This window comes from Perna viridis, chromosome 12, assembly GCF_037379345.1.
Source record: "Perna viridis isolate PV_CMFRI_1.1 ecotype Kerala chromosome 12, ASM3737934v1, whole genome shotgun sequence".
Classification (NCBI taxonomy): Eukaryota; Metazoa; Mollusca; class Bivalvia; order Mytilida; family Mytilidae; genus Perna; species Perna viridis.
Window position 1 is genome coordinate 32,566,606 of NC_142456.1, and position 24,993 is coordinate 32,591,598.

General features: G+C 33.2%; 1 protein-coding gene across 1 annotated transcript; it reads left to right on the forward strand.

The window, feature by feature from the left end:
* The first annotated feature begins 17,699 nt into the window (after positions 1-17,699).
* On the forward strand, positions 17,700-23,360 carry LOC148602082 (PI-stichotoxin-Hmg3b-like). Its single transcript, XM_088555175.1, has 4 exons — positions 17,700-17,818; positions 19,289-19,303; positions 21,899-22,071; positions 23,263-23,360. Exons 1-4 carry the CDS (start codon positions 17,767-17,769, stop codon positions 23,269-23,271), a joined length of 249 nt encoding a protein of 82 aa, XP_088411301.1. The 5' UTR covers positions 17,700-17,766; the 3' UTR covers positions 23,272-23,360.
* Positions 23,361-24,993: the final 1,633 nt, after the last annotated feature.

A 24,993-nucleotide genomic window follows, 5' to 3' on the forward strand; every position in this document is an offset into this window, starting at 1 on the left:
AATAGAGTTATTTCTCTTATAGAGTATATCAACATTATATACTAAGCTTACAACACGCCCCATTTCCCCTTCTCAATACCAAGTTAAAACAGTCCTTTGATAGTTCCTCAACTATATCTTCACTATTTGGTGGATATTCTCTTAAACTGTATATTTTATTCGTGCTTTGCAAGTGCACTTATCTCATCGACTTTTGTTCCGAATTATTGTGGTGTTTTCGTTGTCTTATACAGAGATGTACAGTACCATTGACCCAGTCTAAGTATGAAGTAAATTCGTCTACAACAAGTACACTGTACACTAAAAAAGGCGATCAAGATGTTTGGACTGAAAATAGCTTGTTTACGTTTTATAGACTCTTTTGTGATAACTGTGGAATAGTCGTTTAGCATATGTGGAGCATGCTAAGAGCCGACAATGTAAGTTGTTTTATTTTTGGTGGCTGTGGTTCTATCCTGCCTATTTATTTCGGAGAAATAAAGATCCTGTATTCTTACCTCTTGGACTGTCGACATTGCTTTTTTTTTATTCATAAAAATTTCAAATCCGACCTTTTTATTTCAAAGTTGATCGTAGCCCCCCCTTTCTTCCCCAATAGAAACCAAATGGTAATTCCCTTAAATTATCTCTTTAAAAAAAGACATGCTGAAAGGAGTTTAAAACAATAATAATCTATGTAGGTAAATTTTGATGTTCAAATAAGTCTTATCTCTTGTCTGCATATGTAGACATAGGAAATAATAGCAGTAATAAGACCTATACTGCTACCACACTCATCAAAGAAGAAATAGTAGAAAACTATGAATCAGTGCTAACCGCTGTTGGTCTCCCTTCCAACAAAAAAAAAAAAAAAAAAAAAAAAAAAAAAAATAATAACGATGACTGTAATCTACCGTCCATGTAGATGTCAAAGAGGGCCTCAAGTTCCATCTCAAGAGTTCTGTCTCCCGTAGTGATATTAATTCGAATGTGGATTCTGAAAAAATCGAAATATCTTCTGAAAACCCTTAATTCAAGATTATTATCAGAATACAATAGCATTAAAATCGATGATTTTTCAATTCTTTATACTTCTTCTATTTCCCATAATCACTTAAAATCCCGACTCAATAATATTATACACCGTTGTTACTATAGAAACATCGGTACAACTAGATACATGGTAGAAATTCCTCATACATTGTGAAAAAAAATAATCCTCCAAATTTTTCCTGAAAGTTTTCAAAATGCTAGAACTTTTTATTCCAGTGTGGTGGTCGCGTTTTACAACAAACGGTTTGTCATTTCAATGGGAACAAATTGTGCTCCTCTACTTGCTGACCTATTCCTTCATTCTTATGAGGCTGACTTCCTAGCTGACCTGATCCAACGGAAGGACAATCGTTTTGCTAGATCCTTTAATCTCAATTTCTGCTATATAAATAATGTATTATCGTTAAACAATCCTAGTTTCGATGATTTTATACATCGCATCTACCCTAAAGAATTTGAGATAAAGGATACTACAAACATTATATATTTGACATATCTTGACAAGCACTAAGAGATCAATACTAAAGGAAAACAAATAACCAAACTATACGACAAACGCGATGACATTTCTTTCCGTATTGACAATTTTCCTTTCATCTGTGGCAACATCCCTTCAGCACCTGCGTATGTAGTCTTCATATTACAACTCATACGTTATACCAAAGCCTGCCATATCTACGCAGACGTTTTGTATATCGCGCTAGACTTCTTACAATTAGGTTTCTGGAACGGGTTATGTTGCTACAAGATTGAAGTCTTATAGTTTTATGGTCGTCATCATGAACCATGAAAACTGATGTGTTCATATCACATTGTAATTACCAAGTTTCCTCTCACTTGAAATTTATTTACAAATCTATAGTTCGACTGATATGGTGTCTATAAGACTATTTCGTGTTAACTGTGGATATTTGTACACTGAGCATGCTAAATGACCATTGCACAGAAAACAAGAAATTGGCTATTGATTTAATTATTTCAGTTGATAAATATGTAAAGTATTAGCATCGTTAGTTATATTTCTTTTGATAATTAAGAGTAATCAAGAGGACACGATTCTAGGGGAAATCAAAAGAATGTAATCTAGGGACAAAGACCAGACATGGAAAACTAAGTACATAAAGTAACTTTAGTAAGTAAAATAATACAAATACAAAGTAACAAAAGTAAATGAGCAACTCAGCAAGCTCTGGCATAACGTATGAGTTGTGATATAAAAATCTATACGCAGGTGCTAAAGGGATGTTGCCACATCACAGATGAAAGGAAAGTTGAAAATTCTGAATGAAAAGTCATCACGTTTGTCGTAAAGTGGTGAATAGTTTTCCTGTATATTTGGAAGATGATTTACAAATTATGAGGAATTTCTACCAAGAACTATATATTTGTTTCTAGGTGTACAACCTTTTTGCGAAACAACGATGTATAACGTTTTTGTAATAAGATATTATTATATCATGTTGTATTTAAACAAATAGCAGCCATGAATGAAATTAGACTTAGTATATACGATTAGACCAACCAAAAATGAATATATTTTAAAACTGTAAAGATGGATTAAAACCATATCTTCCTTCTGTAGCTGACCATAGATAATCACTGAAGTCATCTTCTGTTTAATGTTAATTATCAATACACCCAAGTGTAAAGACGTAGGATAGTCGAACAGCAAACTCCTTGAAAGACTCTCCTGGCAACTTGTCATATCTTGTCATACCGTTTACTATCCTCCTCACTTAACCTAGAATATGCCTCAAGAGCTTTACCATACAAAAGAGGAACGAGTCTAAGTGGCCATTCACTTTGAGGAATTTTATGCAATGTAACAAGTTTTTCCAATGATCTCAAAATACACCCGGATCTTGACCTTCTTGAAGTTTTGGCAATTTAGATTTGATGTTTCCTGATTTTTGTATCCTACTACTGATACCTCCCTGTGCTAACTCTTTTTCTCTAACTTCTAATTCTCTAAGTCGTACACTTTTTTCCATCTCTACTTTCCTCATTTCTCTCTCAGCTGCTCTCTCTGCCCTTTCTGCATTCTGCATTTCCCTATACATCTCTAAACAAGTAGATACAAACGCACCCTACTCAATCAAATCAGTAACCCACTTCGGTCAATTTTCTGACGTCATTTTGCCAACAAATCCTACAAAAACTCAATAATATTTCGCACAGTTTGATTGGCAAACAAAAAACAAAACACTTCTGATCAAATTATCAATAAACCCTATAATTGTTGGACCTGTGACAATCCCACCGCTGCCACCATTGTAAAGACGTAGGATAGTCGGATTGTCAGTTGGCCAGCATTCATAGAGACAAAAGCAAAAAATAATATTTTACTAAAACTAAATAAACTGACAAATCAAACAAAACTAAACATATATATACAACATGCAAATGAACATAAGTAAATGGGCATGCAAATGAACATAAGTAAATGGGCATGCAAATGGAAGTATGTAAGCAAACAAAAGTCACAGTTCACACACAGTAAACAAACTAAAAATTGGTGTAGTAAAATCTAATAGATTATTCAATCATCATCTCTCACCATAGCTTCTACGGTACACCATAATCTATGGTCAAGATCTAGGACGCAACGATTTCTGTAGACTTTCAATATAAATTCAAACTAAATTTCACCATTTCAATACATATTCATTTCTGATTCTCATGGCACACTATAATTTTCATTTCTCATATAAATCAACCCAATTTATCATTCAAATTGACCAATACATACTTTTCGGCCACTATAAATTTCAGAAATAATTAACACAATTCTTGTGCTGAAGTCCACACAATATTTCAACATTTCACCATATACACCGACGGAAAACTAATTTCAGCAAATTTCACTGTGTAACAAATGGAACTGTAGAATATATTAATGCAACATCCCAACTAAATTAACACCAACTATCGCTGACTATAAATATTACACCATCCGCTAAATTAAGGAAATATGGGTCGTTGTTCACCGTACAAAACTGACATTAACATACGGTATTTAGGTAGATCTGTGTCAAAAACTAGGACGATAGCATTTGACAATATTTACGTTGTTTCCTTCAAAACGGAGCAGAAAACTGGAAAGGAAAAACCCCTGAAACAAATAAATTAACCCAAAATTATTAAATGTTCACTCAAAAATGGAATTTAAACGATAAACTGACCCGCCACGTGAGAATTTAAACTAAAGGCCTGTCCGACACGCCATACAACGACAGAAATATCTACACGGTCACAAACAGAAATAAAACGCTTACCTGAGCAGATTCAACATATTTTCCTGTGAAACTCCATGTCCTGAACTGACAATTCTGAGACCTCACCAAATATGTGAATTGCAAACTTGGACACAACACGTCCAGTCACTTCAAAATCTAAATGTGCTCTGCCTAACCGCTTTACCTGTATAAATCACCCGTGCTTATACGCACCTGTTTGGCGGGAAAATCATTGAGCGGGTACTACTTACCTTAAAAAAAAATGCCAAGATATTTGTGAACTACATCATCTATTTCAAACTATGGGAAAAATAATAAATTAGTAAATGCAAAAAATGAAAATAATATAATGAAGTTCGTTACACCAAGTTTTGTTTTATGTTAAAATTTTGGTAGTTCCCACTTTCTGGTTAAATGCTTGATAGCAACATAACTGAGTTTGGGTTTTATGACTACTGGTAGTTCTCATATTTTCTGTTAAATATCATGACCCTTGAGTCATGGTTTTTGTCAATATCATCACACTTAAGTCATGGTTTGTATAAATATCATCACACTTGAGTCATGGTTTTTGTCAATATCATCACACTTGAGTCATGGTTTTTATAAATATCATCACACTTGAGTCATGGTTTTTGTCAATATCATCACACTTGAGTCATGGTTTTTGTCAATATCATCACACTTGAGTCATGGTTTTTGTCTTCACTGGTGGTTATTATTGTTGTGGTTTTAAGCAAGGTATCATCATTGGTGGTTCTCATTTTCTGGTTTGAAATAAAATATTACAGATAGTGATTCCACATTTTCTAGTTTAAGCTAAATAACAATACTAATTAACCTGTGGTTCTGATTTCTGGGTTTTAATTTAAACTACATATAAACACCAATGATTCTCATTTCCTTGTTCAGCTTAGCTAATATAATATATCACGCTAGCGGTTGACGTTACAATAACGAAATTAATATGAGAGTTGTCGTTCTTAGCGTTATCATGGAACAGCTAAGAAAAATGCAAAATGTGATTTATACCGGTGCACCTGGTCCATGCTCCCAGTTTTTAGTGGAGTCCGAGTTGCTCATTTGCTTTTGTTACTTTGTATGTATGATTTTAGTTACTGTAAAAGTTTAACTTATAAACCATTTGTTGAAGATGTTTTGGAGTATTTCGAGACCAATAGAATATTTGTAACTGGACATAATAGAGAAGATTTATAAGGAAACAGTTTTAGCAGTGAGATTGAATGCTTCAAATATGTAACATAACATTTATTTTACAGGTTAGGGGATAATCACTGGACAGTTGTTTTTTATTTAGCTGTTGTAATGGTCAGTGGACTGTTGGTATTTTGGTCTATGATTGCCACTGGACCAATGTTACTGGTATTACATGCTTTCATTGTACGTGTGGTAGTTACTTGTATTATGATGGTCACTGGAAATAAGATTTATTATGTTCACTGGTCTTGGAGTACTTTTAGTCATTGGACTGCGTCGTAAAGGTCACTGGATCACCTGAAGTCATTAGAAAATTTACAAAGTAAATTTAAAATAGATTACAATTATAAATAAAAAAAAAACAAAACAAAAAAAAAAAAAAAAACAAAAACAAACAAACAAACAAAAACAAAAAAACCCCAAAAAACAAAAAAAAACAACAACAAAAACCGATTGTTTCTTAAATTATCTTTGCTACAGAAATTTGTCACAGCCGTTTTCTGGAAGCAGAGTCATATTATTTCTCATCCACAGTTGAAAATACTCTTTCAAAAACTTTCATCTACAGTATTAGATTCGAGAACTAAAACTACAGTGTCAAATTACATCGAGTATTTTAAAAGATTTATGCAATGGACAAGAAATTATTCAGAGATAACTTCGATACTACCTTGTAATGAGTTATACATTAGCTTATATTTGCAACATCTATTAGATATGAGTAGTCATTTCAGTGTTGTTGAAGCAGCATTTCTTAGAAAATCAAGCAGATTTGTATTACGCTCTAAGAATGAAAACATATCATATACACGATAAGTGATAAGAGAGGCTCTTCATAGCAAAGAATGTTCCGAAAAAGAGTTTACATAGCTTTCCTTCAGGTGGAGTAACTATGGCAGCTAGAAATGGTATACACCGGTTTGAGTTTCGCGGGTAGTATACAAAAGAGATGATCACGTTTTTTCAGTTATCGAGGTTGGGCGGTGACCACGTACCTGCATAGTGTAGACATATTTACATTGTTAATTAATTATGTAATCAGAGGTCAATTTTATTTTTATTGATCATAATATTTGTTTATATTTTAAATATTCTGTAATGCCAGTGTATTTAATGGGCAGGACTGTAACATTTTTTTCTTTATTGGACGTTTTGTGGAAAGATTCCGATTTTTCAGTGATGTCGTTCTGGGCAGTAATTCTTTTTTTTAATATGTTTTGTATATGTAATTAAAATATTAAATCGACATGGTCACCGTGCCTGACAAAATCAGAAATGTGTTATTATTTTATTAAAAAGTGATAGAAGCGTAGCTTGGATTTGGATAGTAGATTGCAGAAAATTAGCATAGTTTGCATATAAATAATTTATGTTCGATTGAACAAGTGGATTTAGAACATAATTTTTTTTTCTTTTGCATATAAATATTTTTTTATTTTCTTCCTTTGCTTTTCTAACTCATCAAAAATAAATACAAAAAGAAAATTAGGCACTTAATAATTTCATGTTATGAATGTACGTAAATTTAAGAACATAGAGATCTCATGAGACAACAGCCTGTTGTCATATTAAGACATATTCAAATGAACAATTTCCTCATCTCTGAACTTATTTCAATATTCTGTAAGATTTAGACATCAAACAGGCAATGAGACAATGAGACAGCTTTTAATCTACAACAGATTCTTTCTTTGACATTGTAACAGTTGGCGGTCGAGGCGGATTTGATACTAACTGGCAATCATTGATTCTACATCGGAGTCAATATGTGGCCACCAAACTTTTTCACGTAGTAACTGCTTTGTTTTAACTACTCCCTGATGCGATTCGTGAGCAAGACTAAGAACGTGTTTTCGCTGATTACTTGGGATCACTATGTTTGCCCCTTTGAGGATTATAGAGTTCTGTACTGTTAGTTCTTTGCGGACAAGATAAAATGGTTTCATCTGTCCTTGTTTAGACCACTTGTTTTTCGCAATACAATTTCGAATTTGATTCATTGTTTTGTCTCGTGCGGATGCATTTTCAATTTCTTTCAAAGTCATCGCTTTTGGACATACACTGACTACAATATAATTAACGTAATGTTCTGTTTCATTACTATCATCTCCTACACTGCCTTTCATTGGCGAACGTGACAATATATCAGCTGCATTTAAATATCCTGGTCGGTATTTCACTGTGAACCTGTGATTTTGTAGGTTTAGAACCCATTTTTGAATGCGTGGCGGCGCTTCATGTGCTGCGGTAAAAATTCGTTCTAAAGGTTTGTGGTCAGTAAATACGGTAAAATCCATTCCATACAAATACACATTGAAACGACGGATTCCCAGTAAACTCCTAGAGCCTCACGCTCTGTTTGTGAATACCTTCTTTCGACCGGGCTTAATGTTCGACTTGCGTAGGCCACTGGCCTATAGTCACCATTGGTTTGCTTTTGTGTTAAGATCGCTCCTATACCAAAAGGAGACGCATCCACGATGATACTTGTTTCGGCATTTTGGTTGTAGGATGCCATGACTTCGGCACTTGTGAGTAATTGTTTTAGTGTTTCAAATGCTGTTTGTTGTTCAGCAGTCCAGTGCCATTCAACCTCTTTTCTTGTCAACTTGCGAAGCGGTTCTGCAATTGTTGCGAAATATATTTAGCACAAAAATTAACTTGCTGGTGTCGTTGGAATCTCGAAATTACGCACTGCTTCGATCTTGTTTGAATCAGGTTGGACACCATCCTTTGATAATAAATGTCCCATGAATTTCAATTATGTTTTGTTGAACTCGCATTTGCCTCGGTTCAAGATTAGATTCTTTTCAAGGAGTCGGGTAAGCAATGTACGAAGTGTTTTATCATGTTCTTCTTGGTTTTCCGCATAGATAATTATATCGTCGGCAATATTTTTACAACCTGGTATGTCTTGTATTGTCTGCTCAATAACACGTTGGTGTAACTCGGGTGCGGAATTAATTCCAAACATTAGTCTCTTGTATCTGTACAGGCCTTTGTGACATACGAATGTGGTGATATAATTCTATCTGATGAAAAGATTGGTTTAGATCTAGTCGAGAAAATATCGCAGATCCGTTCATTTGTTGCAGAGTATCCTCTATATTTGGAATCGGAAAACGTTCTCTCTGAACAGCTACGTTTGCCTGTCGCATGTCTACGCACAGACGGACTTCATTGTTTTTCTAAGGCACTACTACCAAGCCTGAAAACCATGGTGTCGGACCACTGACTTTCTCTATTACGTCGGAATTCCCCAGTTCTTTTATTTTTATTTCTACTTGTTTTCTCATTTTAAACGGAATTGCTCGTACTGGCTGAACAACAGGTTTTATTGATTTGTCTATGTGCAATTTCAATTTGAAGTCTTTAAGTTTACCAAGACCTACGAATCTGTCTTCATATGAACTCATTATCGTGTCTGTGTTGGAGTTAGAAAGGTTGTCGACACTATTTATAACATTTCGATGTGGAGCAATTCTACACCAGTAGCAGTTTTATAGCCAATTAACGGTCTTCCATATCCGTTAATTATGTGAAATTCTACAGCATGCTTGTTATCTTTGATAGTCATGCTCAATTTAATATTGCCAAACATTTCTAAAGGTGTTTTGCTATCGTACGGAAATACATTGACTGCACATTTCTGAACTCGAGATTTTGATACCTTTAACTTCACAAATGTTTTCTGTCTATTACGTTGATAGAAGCCCCTGAATCAATGAGAAAATCGACAACTTTACCTTCAATAGAAAACGGAGCGACAGCATTGTTTTTTTTTTATACAATGTAAATATTTCCAATTCTTCATCCTTTATCGGGTGAACATTTTTTATTGGTTTTGTCTTGCTAATTTTTGCAAAATGTCCGATTTTTCCACATTTACGACATGTAATATTTCGAGATATTCTGCAATCTCTTCCGTAATGTCCCGTATTTCCACATCTGTAACATTGAGCAGTTGCGCCTGACAATCTTTTCCTGTTGTTTTCCGGATACGATTTCGGAGCACCTCGAGGTTTGAATTGCTTCGGTTTTTGTCTTATTTTGTTCATTTCTGGATCTTCTATACACGGCTTGGGTTTGTTGCTATTTTCCATCTTCTCGGAGTGTGTTACACCTAATTCAAATGTTCTGCCAAGTCTCTGAACTTTTTCTAAAGTTAGATCTTGCACTGCTAGTAGCTTCCTTCTTGATTCGGTTGATTTACACCCATCAACAATTTGGTCTCGAATCATATCTTCACGTTGGTCTTGCCCAAAGTCACAAGCGATACAGAGTTTTGAAATTCTCACAATAAAATCATCTATTGTTTCTCTGTCGTGTTGCTTAGCTTTCCTGAACATATGTCTCTCAAACTGTATATGTTTCTTTGGTTCAAAATAATTGTTCAGTGCCGTAACAACTTGATCATATTTAGTTCCCGGATCGGTATATGTTTCGAAAATGTCTTTAGGTAGGCTATAAGTTGTAAGATAGCTCTTTTCTGTTTATCTTTAGATACCCCGGTTGCTTTTACATAATACTCGAACCGTTTTAAACACTGTTCCCAGGATTTCGCAAGATTTGTTTCACCAATAACTTTGAACGGTTCTGGTGCATGCAAGTCCAAATGTCCAGCCATTGTTTTATGTAAAATCGGAATTTAATCCTATCACGTATATATCAGAATTTAATCCTATCACGTATATATCAGAATTTAATCTCATCACGTGTATATCAGAATTTAATCCTATCACGTGTATATCAGAATTTAATCCTATCACGTATATATCAGAATTGAATCTTATCACGTATATATCAGAATTTAATCTTATCACGTATATATCAGAATTTAATCCTATCACGTATATATCAGAATTTAATCTTATCACGTATATATCAAAACTAAATCCTACAACGTATATATCAGAATTTAATCCTATAACCTATATATCAGAATTTAGTATTATCACGTATATATCAGAATTTAATCTTCACTAAAAGTTCTATCGGAATTTAATTCTCATCCTCTATTTGTTTTTATAGAGAGAATCACCATCCTCGTCGCCAAGGTAATATCTAATCTATACCTACAGATACATAAACATACTAAGACATAAATGCACGTGTAGCATGCAAAACAAACTCCGCCCATCTTTCACACTATTGGCTTATTTTAATACATTACAATATCAAATACAAACTAAAACTATACAACATATAAAGACATTACAAAATAATCTTTGAAGACATAACAAAATGGAACAATTTTTTTGTTCGATAATTCAGAATAAACATTATCTGATAGTAATAAATGTTACTTATATCATTTCATTACAGTTGCTCAAGTTCGAATAAGCCCAAGAACAAAAGATGTTTCGTAGGTTTACACTAAAAATTATATAGGCATCATTGTGGTATACAGCTAGATGAAATCCATTATTCGGGATTCTTCTGTTTATGCAAATTAAGAAGTATTAAAGTACTTAAAATAGTAGGAACCATGACACAGACTCCAACAGTATGTTTCCTGATATTATATTTGGAATTTGCATTGTCAATCTTTCCGAAACAGGTTATTTCCGAAATTTCGAAGATCACGTAAAAGTTAAATCATTTTTGGAAAACACATCCATATTTGCTAGCCTCAACAAAACATATTTAGAAGACTGCAAAGCATCTTAGGTCCAATAAATTATAAGCATTTCTGGAGTGTTCTGAAAATTCCGCACTAGAAGGGTTTGTTTAATCATTTTGTCCGTGTGGTCTCTGTGGTGTAGATTAAAGAAAACTTTCTGGACCCCATGAATTCATGATTTTAAATTTTCCATGTAAATAACTAGGGATTCTTCAACATGTTAACAACTAGGAATTCCCCACCATGTGAACAACTAGGAATTATTCACCATGTAAACAACTAGGAATTCTCCACCAGGTGAACAACTGGGGACACGGTGTTCAACTATTAAATTATAAGTCCGGTAAAGTCAACCAAATAATAAATAGGAGCTGGGCATTCCACTATTTCAAGTATTTAATCCATTGTTCTAAATATATCGTTTATTATGATGTTATAAAGGTGGTACAATATTTTACAAATAACATAAGTAACGCTCGATGTTACAAGAGCGGAGCATGATGGTAAGCTATCTAAAGATATAAAACGTGCAGAGAATATAACACACCAAAACTCCTCCCACAAATTATAAATAAAACATTAAAAATTCTATCTCTGAACAATGGCTAACTTTCTTACGTTCAATCGAACCAAAATATTTACTTGTCAAAAGCAATTGATTAAATCAGTGTAATGTTAAACGGGGGATAGTGTCATAGAGTAATCAAGGGAACCAAGGTTATAGCGGTAATCAAAAGAATGTAATCCAGGGACAAAGACCAGACATGGAAAACAGACACACAAAACAACGAACATAGAGTAACTAAAATCATACATGCAAAGTATCAAAAGCAAATTAGCAACTCGGACTCCACTAAAAACTGGGAGCATGTAAGCGTCTTTTGCTTTTCTAGAAATACCCGCCGAGTTGCTCATAAAAAGTCAAGTCCGGGGTAGACAAAAGAGGAAAAGAAAACTATAAAATGTTATCAAAATAAAACTATGGATCTTTATCTTGTGATGCTTGGATCAATCAACAGATGGTCGTGAGAAAGTCTGTGCATACAACTGTTAACATTAATCTTAATCATCATCTGGCTGATTACCATTTACTATTTACTGACCCATTATTAACCCAATACATAACAGTTATACTAGAAAAAAGTAGCATTTTACTAAATAATTTTAGAATCTCATGGAAATCAAAAGTGCTCACACTCATACATTTTGCAAGAATATGACATTTTTTTTTGTCCCGTGCAGGTCCGGGTGTCAAAAGAATAGGCCTGCAGCAGCGCTAAGCTTGTCGTAAAAGGCGACTAAATAGTGCTCAGAAACCTAGCCGGGGGCTAGGCGCTCTGCCCACAGAGCAACTGGGATGTGTTCCCCAATTTTACTTTTCTAAGAGTAATGAATGGAACGAAAATTCTTGCGGAAATCAAAAGAATGTAATCCAGGACAAAGACCAGACATGAAAAACAGACATACACAACAAAGAACATAAAACAACTAAAGTCATACATACAAAATACCAAATGTTATTGATCAAATCTATACAAGTGGTCCTTCTTTCAGTAGATAATCAAGTTCTCTTTACATGCTTTATTTGTGCATGGAATTGTCACTGTAACTTATATACCTACATAATTTCGTGAGTTCTGTATGAAGACCACCTTTGTGAAACATAGAGGAATTTGCGTGTTAGGTTTAAACTCATTGTATCATACTGTAAATAAGTTAACACCCTATGATATTTTCAGGGCTTTTCATGTAAACATACAACATTATTGTGATTTGAGTCTTCTTTAGGTTTAAGTTAATGGGGAACATAACACATTGAACTTGGTGAAAAGTGACATTTGTGGTATGTAGCCTTGATTAAATATGATATAAAACGGTTTCGCTGTTAGAAATGTTTTTTTCTCGAAAAACAATGTTTTAACCTTTAAAGTTGCTAAACAAGTAAAATAGGATAAATGAATTGAATAGAATTGCACCTAAATAAGGAAATATATAGTTGATGTGACAAACATGATAATAATCAGTGTTCAGTTCTCAAATCGTACACTATTACAAAGTCTGACGGTAAACATGTAATAAAAAACGCAAATGATATAAGCATATCACAAATCTATAAAATATACTTGCTGCAAAAGAAACGTGACTTGTGTAGATGTAGTAAAGATCGAGAAGCAAAGGCAGGTTTTGACTGAGTGCTTGAACAGCTTTGAAGACTGCACTTACGACCGTGCATGCTTAGTCGAAATGGAACATTGAAAAAATAAATAATTGTACTTAAACATTCATTTTCGTAGGTTATGTCAGACTACATTATTAATGTTCTTATCCGTATCCGTAGATATAAAGATCTTTATACCAAAATACTCGACGAGGCATAGCCGAGGAGTGAAGAGATTACAGAAGATTTAAAAAAAATCCACATCTACGTTATTGAACCATGCCATTATTCCAATAATGCCTATTTCACACTCAAAGTGTCAAAATAGGCGAAATGTAAGTAACGTTTTCTCTTGGGCATAATATTGATATTGTTACGAATTTTAGAGCATTGAGTCGCTTTTTAATTTTACCGAAGAGATCTAGCTTTGGTTGAACCATACAGGTACTGAAAATACCGGGTAAAACCCTCATGTTATTACGACCTACGCATAGTTACTTGACGTTGCCAACATAATGCAAAATTTAAGTAAGTCCAACGATCATTGACTTCTTGTTACGGCACTTTTTAAAAGAACCACTGTCAAGGAAGAAAGTTCAACAAGGACCCCCTTTTGGCCTCGTAATTTGTGCATTTTAAAAAAAAAGTGATTATAGCTGATATCAAGGTAGTAGTAGTATAGTAAAATGGTCGCAAACCCTAAATACAAGCTGTTTTTTTACAAGATTAATGACGGTAATATTAATATTTCTACAATTTAAACTGGTATTAAGCAAAGAAATATACATTTGAAAGATGGATAGATTGTTTGGTGATTGTCGACACACATTTACACCCGTGTATAATTTCAGTGAGATGCATTGTAACTGCACATTACAAGGGCAGGCAAATCTATCAAAAACTTAATTTTTCTAACATTCTTTTGAAAAATTTCTGATCAAATCCAGTGATGCAGAGATAAAATAATTGTCTTTTCAAAGAGAGAAAACATCTTTGAATGAAATTATATTGTCAGATCGGTGGGCTGTTGACATGAATGTTTCAGATTTTTCCCATTTAGTCAGATTCTTGCAAATACGTACACTTAAATAAAATACATTGATAAAACAATTTTCAATTGTACATTTATTCCTCTCGCTATCTCTATCATGGTACATTTCAAATCATGTCCCAAGACACAGTCAAATTTTATAAGTGCTAAATTAAGTCCTTGTCTTGGAAGAACACACTTTTTGTATTCCTCGTGTTTTTACCTTAAATTAAAAAAAAAATAAAAACAGGGAAAGATCCGTTAATTTTTCGATCGATAAATTAATAGCGTAGAGGATGCATATGTAACCTTGCAAAAGCAATTTTGTGTCCATTCTTTTTAGGGAAATAGTTTTTGTCAAGTATATCCAAATGTTACTCGCATGCTGATTAAGAACATACTATTAACATAATCATTTCTGATTTACGATGAATTAATCATTTAGTTTTAATCAACTGAAATTTTAATATCAATGAAATTCTTGTTACCGGCCCCAGGTTGGAAGAACAGTAAACATTTTTCCAGGAACTCTTTTGACTTCGGTAAGTATCTAAATGTTTTTTTAATAATATAAAGGAAGAATAATCTAGGGAACCAAGATTCTATCGGAAATCAAAAGCGGGACAAAGACCAGAAAATAAAAAACAGACAAACACAACAAAGTACATAAAGTACTTAAATAATACATACAAAGTAACAAAAGTAAATAAGCATCTTGGACTCCACTGAAAACTGGAAGCATGGACCAGGTGCACCGGTAGGGTAAGCATCCTCTACTTTTCTAGAAACACCCGCCGCCGAGTTACTCATGAAAAGTCAAATCCGGGTGGACGAAAGAGGAGAGGAAAACTATTACACGTTGAACAAATCAGTTATCATGGTGCAGATGAACAATACTTACAATTTACAACAATAAGCTTGTGTTTATATATGTCCCGTTCTTTCCTTTTAGCTTATCCCTATTTTTACAATTTAACGATTATTATAGGTGTAAACATTCAAACTATTGATATAAATTGATTCAGCACATGAGTACTATGATTTTACATTAACTTTATATGTTGTTGGATACTTGTGAAGGGTCAATCGAAAATCTGTAATGCAAATGTATGACAGGTCTACATTAATATATATTAAATGTATATATTTTTTCTCCCATTCTTAGGCTTCATTCACCCCACACGAGCGAGTGATTAAAAGTTTGTAATTTCCCGCCACGTGCCGGGATATTAAAATGTCTCCGACGCTCACCACGCTTACCATGTTTACAGTTGTTATTCATATTGTTGATCAATTAAATACTTGTTGATTTACGAATTTTATTCATATATTTTAAAAGATTAGTTGGTAGTGTATCAACTAATCATAATGGTGGTGATATCGATGACGCAATGACTTGATGACTAGAGGGGAGGTCCTTGATGACGTAGTTGATGTTGGGAGAATTAAGTGTGTGTGTTTAATTTGTTTTTATGGTTTATTCATGGGAGAAACAGATTCTCCCTCATGTATGTCGGGGATTAAAGGATTTTCCCACTCTCGATAGCTCGATAGTTAAATTTTAGATTTTAACTATCTCGAGTGGAGAAATCCTGTATTTCCCTCGAGATTGAAGGAGAATCTATATTTTTTTTATAACAAATAGATCGAGAAAACCCATGAATAAATTTGAGTTGAACGTCGTTTTTTTATTTTTTATTTTATTTTTATAGTGTCTATTAAAGTCATTTTTACTCTAACTTTTTTAATTCTTTTAATGATGGTTAATTAATCGTAACTAACAAACTGCCATGAATTATATTTACTTGTTGGTAATATATAGGAGGTAGACCTAGGGTAAGGGGCACAACTCTTACAAATCACTGGAACGTTTGTATTCAGCATTTTACTTCAATCTCATGTAAGCATCAAAGTAACTTTTACTGATTTCATTCCGTTTCAAATGAAAACTTAAAAGACTTTAGTGAAACTGAATGTGATACGAACATATCACGAATTTCATGAGTGATGTCCCTTACCCTAGGTCAACCTCCTTAAATCTTTGTTCCTATTTCCTCAACATCAATATATACATCAATAGGAATGCTTTGGATCTTCTGAAACATTATAATTTCTTTTTCGAAATCTGGAAACCTGTTTTTTTTGTACAACATCGATTAGCTGTAACTGTTCTTTATAAGATATACCTCAACGCCTTTGGGTCATAGAGAAGTAATGTCAATGATAAATGAATTAGTTACCAATCTGTTGACCGTTTTGGACTTTTGGGTAAGATTTTTCGTTCCTTCGGATAATTTCACATGACCATGAATATTTCAAGGGATTATTCCGTATTTGTTAGTTAAGTATCCCCCCTTGGTGTACCTTCAATTGTGGTCGATAGAAACTTTGAATATATATTCAAGTTTATGAATCCCACTTACAAATCATTGTTATCATTTTGTAGGATTTTTGCCCCAAATGTTCAAATCACAAATATAATATACATATATATACATTTTGTATCAACGCATAGATAATCATTATAAGATGCATTCTAGTTTATATTTAAAGCTTTTAGAATTTCAACATGAAGATAATACTACATTCATTTGTAGCGGATCAGTATAAGGGGAGTATCCTCCTTTAAGGGCTTGATAAATAATGCAATGCAGAGGACGCACGTTTGATTTGAAATTTTTAACGCTGTGGTCTCTGATGTAGCATTTATTCATATACCTTTATGTCCCCTTTAACTGATTAGGGTGAAGGGCAATTCCAATTTTTTCAGTGAAGTCTACATTAGATTTGTTTTTCCTAAGGTTGTATGTGTACAACCCATTTGTAAAATTAATTTCAAGAATGTACGATTAACGCTTGTGTAACCCAATTACAAATTTAACAGTTGACATATTTTTGTAGTAAGTTTTATATTGAATTATAAAGGAAGTTAACACAACACCCTCCTTGGTTTTGATGGGTCTACATGTGTTATTTTGCAATGTAAGCGTAATCGATTTTTTTTTTAAAATATTTTTATGATGCAACAGGCGTAATGAAGATTATTGGTACAAAACAACTTCCAGATTACGATATACTGGTTTTTATACAATTTTGTAAGATCTTTATGTAGCTTCAAATATCATCAATAATTTTTTATGCCATTATACTCGAAAAATGACAATATAGCGAACGATTAAATTACTGAAAATGCATTTTCGATTTTTCCTCATATTCGATATCTTTCTATATGTTGTAATATTATTGGCAATATACCTACATTTATATGTGATGCTTTTTTCGTCTTCATTCGAATGCTAATTTTTGTCGAAATAACATGCAAAATCTATACATTTTAATAAACCACTTTGAATAAATGTTTTCAGACAAAAGATTTTATATCCAGCGACAGGTGTTGGCATTTTGCCCTTCAACATGTACACGTATATAAAAGCAAGACGGCTACAAGTCATTTATACGATTAAGCAAGATGGACATAAGGTTTGCTTTTCTATTTTGTGTCTTATTCATAGTTGAAACAGGTAAGATGATATAACTTTATTTTTTGTATTATTTAACGGCGCTTTAATCTAGGCATTGATGTCGTTTGTTGAATACGAACTGATATTATGAAGCTGTCGATTTTTTTCCACTTAATGAAAAAATGAATGGTCCAATATTCATATCTTTGCAGGAAAGTAACACACACACACACACACACACACACACACACACACACACACACACGTAACAATGCTAGTTAAAATAATGACTCTATTGACCATACACAGTCAAAATATAACTGATGAAAGGCTCATTTTGTTTTATTAAGTCATAGTTTGTCCATCAAAACACAATTTCTCTAACTGAATACAAAACAGTACGTTGTCTTAAAACATCAAAGGAAATCTAGTGTTGAGTAGGACAAAATATGTGTACTACAAAGTGTTTTTTTGCGTTGAAGTGGACACATTTTTTCTATCTCAACACGAATTGTTGACAAACTCAAATGTTGGCATGGCCAAATGTCTATATTTCACTTTGTACCGTTGTGGTAGACAAAATACATTTCTCAAAGACAGATAATGAGTTGATTGTCAAATTTTGTGATTTTAATAGTAAAAATACGACTGTCGATGGTTATGTCAGTAATTATTTTGTCTAGTAGTGTAAGGGTCTGAAAACTTACGAACTATCAAACCTTTGGTCGATTTTTTCTATTGCCCCTGTGAGATTTATGGACATGCCTCCTTCACAAATGTCACTAGACCACGTGACAGCTAAACTATACAAAATACCTCCAACACCTTTAATCTATGGTTGTAACTTAGCCCACAATGTATGGTAGTGCATGCATGACAGTTTATCTAGGTGATGTTGTTATTGAATTAATGATGATTGTCACATAAAATGAATATCAAATATAAATATATCTCGGATCGTGAACCACTCTTTCCACCTGAATAGCCAACCAGCTCATGTTTTTTTCTATCATTAACACATTTGGGTATGAACACTTCCCAACGATGTTAGAACTTGGTAATTCGAATCAAGACGGAAGTACAACCAAAATGGCTTTCAAATTTCCCAGTTCTGGCATTTTTAGGAAGTTTTCAAACCTTTTAAATAATGTGGTATTGATTTATTCATTATCTTAAGATATAATAACGAGAAGATTGAGGGAGGCTTAAAAAGATTTTAAAAATAATGTAAAAGGAATTTGGCGATGTTATAATTATTAATTGGGAAGATTACAACTGTCAAACAGTAGATATGTTCAGGGTTTTTGGGTTCATGATTCGTTTGTTGAAACTGTTACACATATATTACATTTGCATCATAGTAATTAGTTATATGATGTTTTATATGTTGAAGCAACTAGCGAATAAAACAAATGACCTTATGACTCACTTTAAAGGGATGTCTGACATAGAATGTTTCACCTTTTAGTGTCTGTAAAATTGATGATCAATTCTTATTTCAATGTTTTTGACACTTTTTTATACTTTCAGCCGCATATAACTATGGTGAGTGACGTTTGTGTGAAGTTGTGCCGACACAATGCACTGGGTGATACGTAATGTTCATATTTACTTTAAAGTTATATAGTTATAGCCTTTATAGATAGATACTGTTTAATGTAACGATTGACAATATTATTATTATATTATTATAAAAAAATTATTATTATACTATAAAAGTTCCAATTAGAAGATTTCTGTGGGTAAAAGCCTTCCTGTTGGAGTCGATGTCTATTTCAAAAAAGTATTTATACATTTACTTAAGTGGAAATGTTTGTAAGAACCAGGCAAAATGGGAAAAATCAGAAACATGCATGTCAAAAACCTAACGATCTGACAATAAGGATTCTTTTTATAGTTTACAAGATTATTTTTGTTTCTTCACCACTTGCTCAGTTTGTCAATAGAATGTAAAAAAAAAAAAAAAGAGTTTTACAGAGTTATCTGCTCTTGAAATGTTCATTTCAAGTGGATTTCAATACTATAAGGATATGGAAAATCTCATCATTTTCCTTGATTCTGTAAGCGCAAATAGTCAAATTAAACTTTCAAAATGATAGGATTTTTCATACCATCTTTCGCCCACTTCCTGATTCTTACAGAGACTGACACTTAAGGTAAAAGGTGTTAACAAGCTTATTAATAAACATGATGTTGTATCATGTTATTGTGTACGATGCAGTTACACTTTAGTTATATAATTTGTAAATGACCACGTTATAATTTTAAAGACTCCCAGATTGGCAAAGCCTTAAGATATCTTTATGCCTTTGTTTGAAATATGATGATTCATATTAAACATGTTTGGGCATGTCTGAATCAAATCGTCGATATTTCAGAACCATTCTGTGTAAAGATCAGGCAATGAGTGACACATCGTGTTTCTTATTTCAGTCTTTTGCCTCATATGTCTAGTTTGTAACAGTACTCGTCCTCGTGACGAGCGACATAATCTATACACTTATCCTTATATAATGTACATGTATCAAATATATGATTTATTTTATCAAATAATTAAAGAGTAATCAAGGGAACCAAGTGCAAACCAGGGACAAAGACCCGACATGGAAAACATACATACACAACAAAGAACATAAAGTAACTAAAATCATACATACAAAGTAACGAAAGCAAATGAGCAACTCGGACTCCACTAAAAACTGGGAGCATGGACCAGGTGCACTGCTTTTCTAGAAACACCAACCGAGTTGCTCATAAAAAGTCACGTCTGGGATAGACAAACTAAATAAAATAGACAAAATATAAATTCAAATCGGACTGACTAATATCTAGATCTATATTTAACAGTATGTATATACAACAAGTAATATAGCGTCAACATACTTAAAAATGGAAACAAAGTTTCAGGTATATTGGATATCGTTTCAATAACCATTGAAAAAAAAATTTTACACCATATGAAATATGTATATAATTATACACACATACATCGGATCAAATTGATACAGGTAACGTAACGTAAGCTTAGAACAGCCTGAAAAAGTCCTAATTATGTTAGAACTGTCAAACTTAAGAACAATTTTTTGTCGTTCCCTCCGCCGTACTCGAACCGCTGTTACAGCTATTGCAACACCGCCTGCACAAAGTTAAGCGCACTAGACCACTCGGCCAGCTAGGCTATATATAAATATAGCTTTCGCTGGCCGGGTTATACATTCTCGTAGGATAAATCTAGATTTGTAACTTAGTACATGAGGTATGGTAGTACGGGACAGGTCATCTAGGTGTTGTTATGTATGATAGAGGATCAAATTGATGCAGGGAAGATAACGTAAGCATAAAAGGGAATGAAAAATTCCCAACGATGTTAGAACTGTCAAATTTGAGAAGCAAATTCTTGTCGTTCCCTCCGCCGAAATCAAACTCGTACCGCTGTGATATCTATAGCAACACTGCCATATATATATAATTGTGGAGGACCTGGTCAGGGGCAGTTTCAAATCTCAATAATACACAACGATGAAAGTATCCCTCAACTGAATCTTAAGAAAGTAGAAAGTTACAGATCGAATCTTCAGAGAATGGAAGATACTTATAATCTCGATATATTTATTTTGAAATTGAAATGTTTGGATTGTGGTTATAGTTCATATTTATAATTACTGATAAATAATATCCATTTAAGCAATTCAATTTATTGTTGTAATGATATACATATAACAGCTGTGCAATATTTGTGTTTATGTACTTTTTGCCAATTTCCTCCGCAAACCTATAACCGCTTCCTGATTCATGTATCACTACGCCAGTATATTACCCTTAGCGCAAGAGATTGTATTTTTGATTGTACGTTAAAAGCAACACCTTAAATTAATAAATTAACTTATATTGTATATAATGCCAGGGTTTTCCTCTGCTATCGGTGGAAAACAATTCAAAATCGATTGATGGGACACTACAAGGATTATAATTAAACCAAAAATTCTAGCCATCTATCTAAGAAAAAATGTATCGCTTTTTCATGGCAGGATAAACAATAAAAGGGTATTGTATATGTACCTGAATTTTTGGAACAAAACAATGTACAAAAAGTATTTATCAATTGTATATAAAGCTACTTGTCAATCAATTCTTCTTTAGATGTGTGCAACCTCCCAATGAAGGTCGGGCCTTGCCGAGCAAGTCTTCCCCGGTTTTACTTCGACCCTAATATCGGACAATGTAAACTTTTTTATTACGGGGGCTGTGATGGAAACGCCAATAATTTTAATACAATAAGACAGTGTAGAGTAACGTGTGAAAGAGGAACCAAGGTAGGTTTTAGATACATTTTGTACATGAATAAGTTATTAAAGAATGATTATCAATTTTGATGAAACGGGTAAATTTTCGTATTTTAAAAGTGAAAAAGTAGCTAAACTGAAAGGTTACCAATTTTGGTCTTCAGAACTTGGTTTAGACAAATATAATGCTAGAATTATCCAACTGAAGGATCAAACTGATATAAAGGGAACTTAAGAAAAATGTCTGATTTATTCAGGTTTTCAGAAATTTGAGGACCTGTTTAGTCATGTTTCATTGTAGTGCTTGATAATTTCTTGTATATTCATGAATACTAAAATTTATAGGAAGATACCTAATAACCAGCCCCTAAAAAATAAAAATTACAAATGCATTAATTCTGTTACAAAAATAACAAGGCAATCAACAAGTTCAGTAACCAGTAACTCACAACATACATTTTTGTTCATGTAACTAAATGTAAGCGCTTATATATTGTCGACCGAAGACAAAATCAAACAAGTTTCACGTTTCCTGATTTTGACACTCGTATTCATGATTATACAGATTAAGGAGTAACCGTTTGATTTTGAAAGGGGGTGTCAGATATGCTATCCTGCTTTTTAATTTCGAGCAAATAAAGGTCCTGTCTTTTTAACTCATTGACTGTCAATCAAATGGTAGCCCCTTTCAACAAACAAGAAACTACGATTGCATAAAAAACATGGTGAAAGGAGTATTCAACCATAATATTCTATGTAGGTAAATTTTGTTGTACAGATAAATCGTATATCATGTCTACACCAATTTACGCTACTTAATATGGAGTAGGCATTGCCAAATCAACGAGCACAGAGAGCTTTACCACACGTGTACTGTCTGTGCTAGATTCGTTAAAATAATAACATCCACGTGTTTCCCGAAGTTTTTTTTACAACATCAGATTCACTTCTTTAAATAAGTAAAAAAAAGTTAAAGACCTCAAAACTATCAGAAATGATTAATTTATTTTTACTGAAAAGTAACCTATATTTTTTATATTTATTTGATTGAAGGAAATAATGAATTTTCTCCGTAAGGACAGTCACTTTTTGTTACTTCCGGGACATGGCTTTTTTTCGTTTGTATATTGGGGAACCTTACGGGAAATTTAGAAAATACACGTAATAACCGTAGATCTCACTCCGCTTCGCGGTGCTTGCTAATATCTCTTATTTTTTCAGAGAAAATGACGTGATGACTTGTTAATATGGTAAAAATCCAATGGAGGTTGACCATGTGTTCCACGTTCAGATTATTAATAAATAGAATATTTAACTAACAGTGCATCGTTTCTTTTGACGGAAAAAAATAGAGTTATTTCTCTTATAGAGTATATCAACATTATATACTAAGCTTACAACACGCCCCATTTCCCCTTCTCAATACCAAGTTAAAACAGTCCTTTGATAGTTCCTCAACTATATCTTCACTATTTGGTGGATATTCTCTTAAACTGTATATTTTATTCGTGCTTTGCAAGTGCACTTATCTCATCGACTTTTGTTCCGAATTATTGTGGTGTTTTCGTTGTCTTATACAGAGATGTACAGTACCATTGACCCAGTCTAAGTATGAAGTAAATTCGTCTACAACAAGTACACTGTACACTAAAAAAGGCGATCAAGATGTTTGGACTGAAAATAGCTTGTTTACGTTTTATAGACTCTTTTGTGATAACTGTGGAATAGTCGTTTAGCATATGTGGAGCATGCTAAGAGCCGACAATGTAAGTTGTTTTATTTTTGGTGGCTGTGGTTCTATCCTGCCTATTTATTTCGGAGAAATAAAGATCCTGTATTCTTACCTCTTGGACTGTCGACATTGCTTTTTTTTTATTCATAAAAATTTCAAATCCGACCTTTTTATTTCAAAGTTGATCGTAGCCCCCCCTTTCTTCCCCAATAGAAACCAAATGGTAATTCCCTTAAATTATCTCTTTAAAAAAAGACATGCTGAAAGGAGTTTAAAACAATAATAATCTATGTAGGTAAATTTTGATGTTCAAATAAGTCTTATCTCTTGTCTGCATATGTAGACATAGGAAATAATAGCAGTAATAAGACCTATACTGCTACCACACTCATCAAAGAAGAAATAGTAGAAAACTATGAATCAGTGCTAACCGCTGTTGGTCTCCCTTCCAACAAAAAAAAAAAAAAAAAAAAAAAAAAAAAAAATAATAACGATGACTGTAATCTACCGTCCATGTAGATGTCAAAGAGGGCCTCAAGTTCCATCTCAAGAGTTCTGTCTCCCGTAGTGATATTAATTCGAATGTGGATTCTGAAAAAATCGAAATATCTTCTGAAAACCCTTAATTCAAGATTATTATCAGAATACAATAGCATTAAAATCGATGATTTTTCAATTCTTTATACTTCTTCTATTTCCCATAATCACTTAAAATCCCGACTCAATAATATTATACACCGTTGTTACTATAGAAACATCGGTACAACTAGATACATGGTAGAAATTCCTCATACATTGTGAAAAAAAATAATCCTCCAAATTTTTCCTGAAAGTTTTCAAAATGCTAGAACTTTTTATTCCAGTGTGGTGGTCGCGTTTTACAACAAACGGTTTGTCATTTCAATGGGAACAAATTGTGCTCCTCTACTTGCTGACCTATTCCTTCATTCTTATGAGGCTGACTTCCTAGCTGACCTGATCCAACGGAAGGACAATCGTTTTGCTAGATCCTTTAATCTCAATTTCTGCTATATAAATAATGTATTATCGTTAAACAATCCTAGTTTCGATGATTTTATACATCGCATCTACCCTAAAGAATTTGAGATAAAGGATACTACAAACATTATATATTTGACATATCTTGACAAGCACTAAGAGATCAATACTAAAGGAAAACAAATAACCAAACTATACGACAAACGCGATGACATTTCTTT

What these genes read in the sequence shown, in the direction of transcription:
- LOC148602082 (XM_088555175.1), top strand. Translation starts at nt 17,767, where the DNA reads ATGGACATAAGGTTTGCTTTTCTATTTTGTGTCTTATTCATAGTTGAA.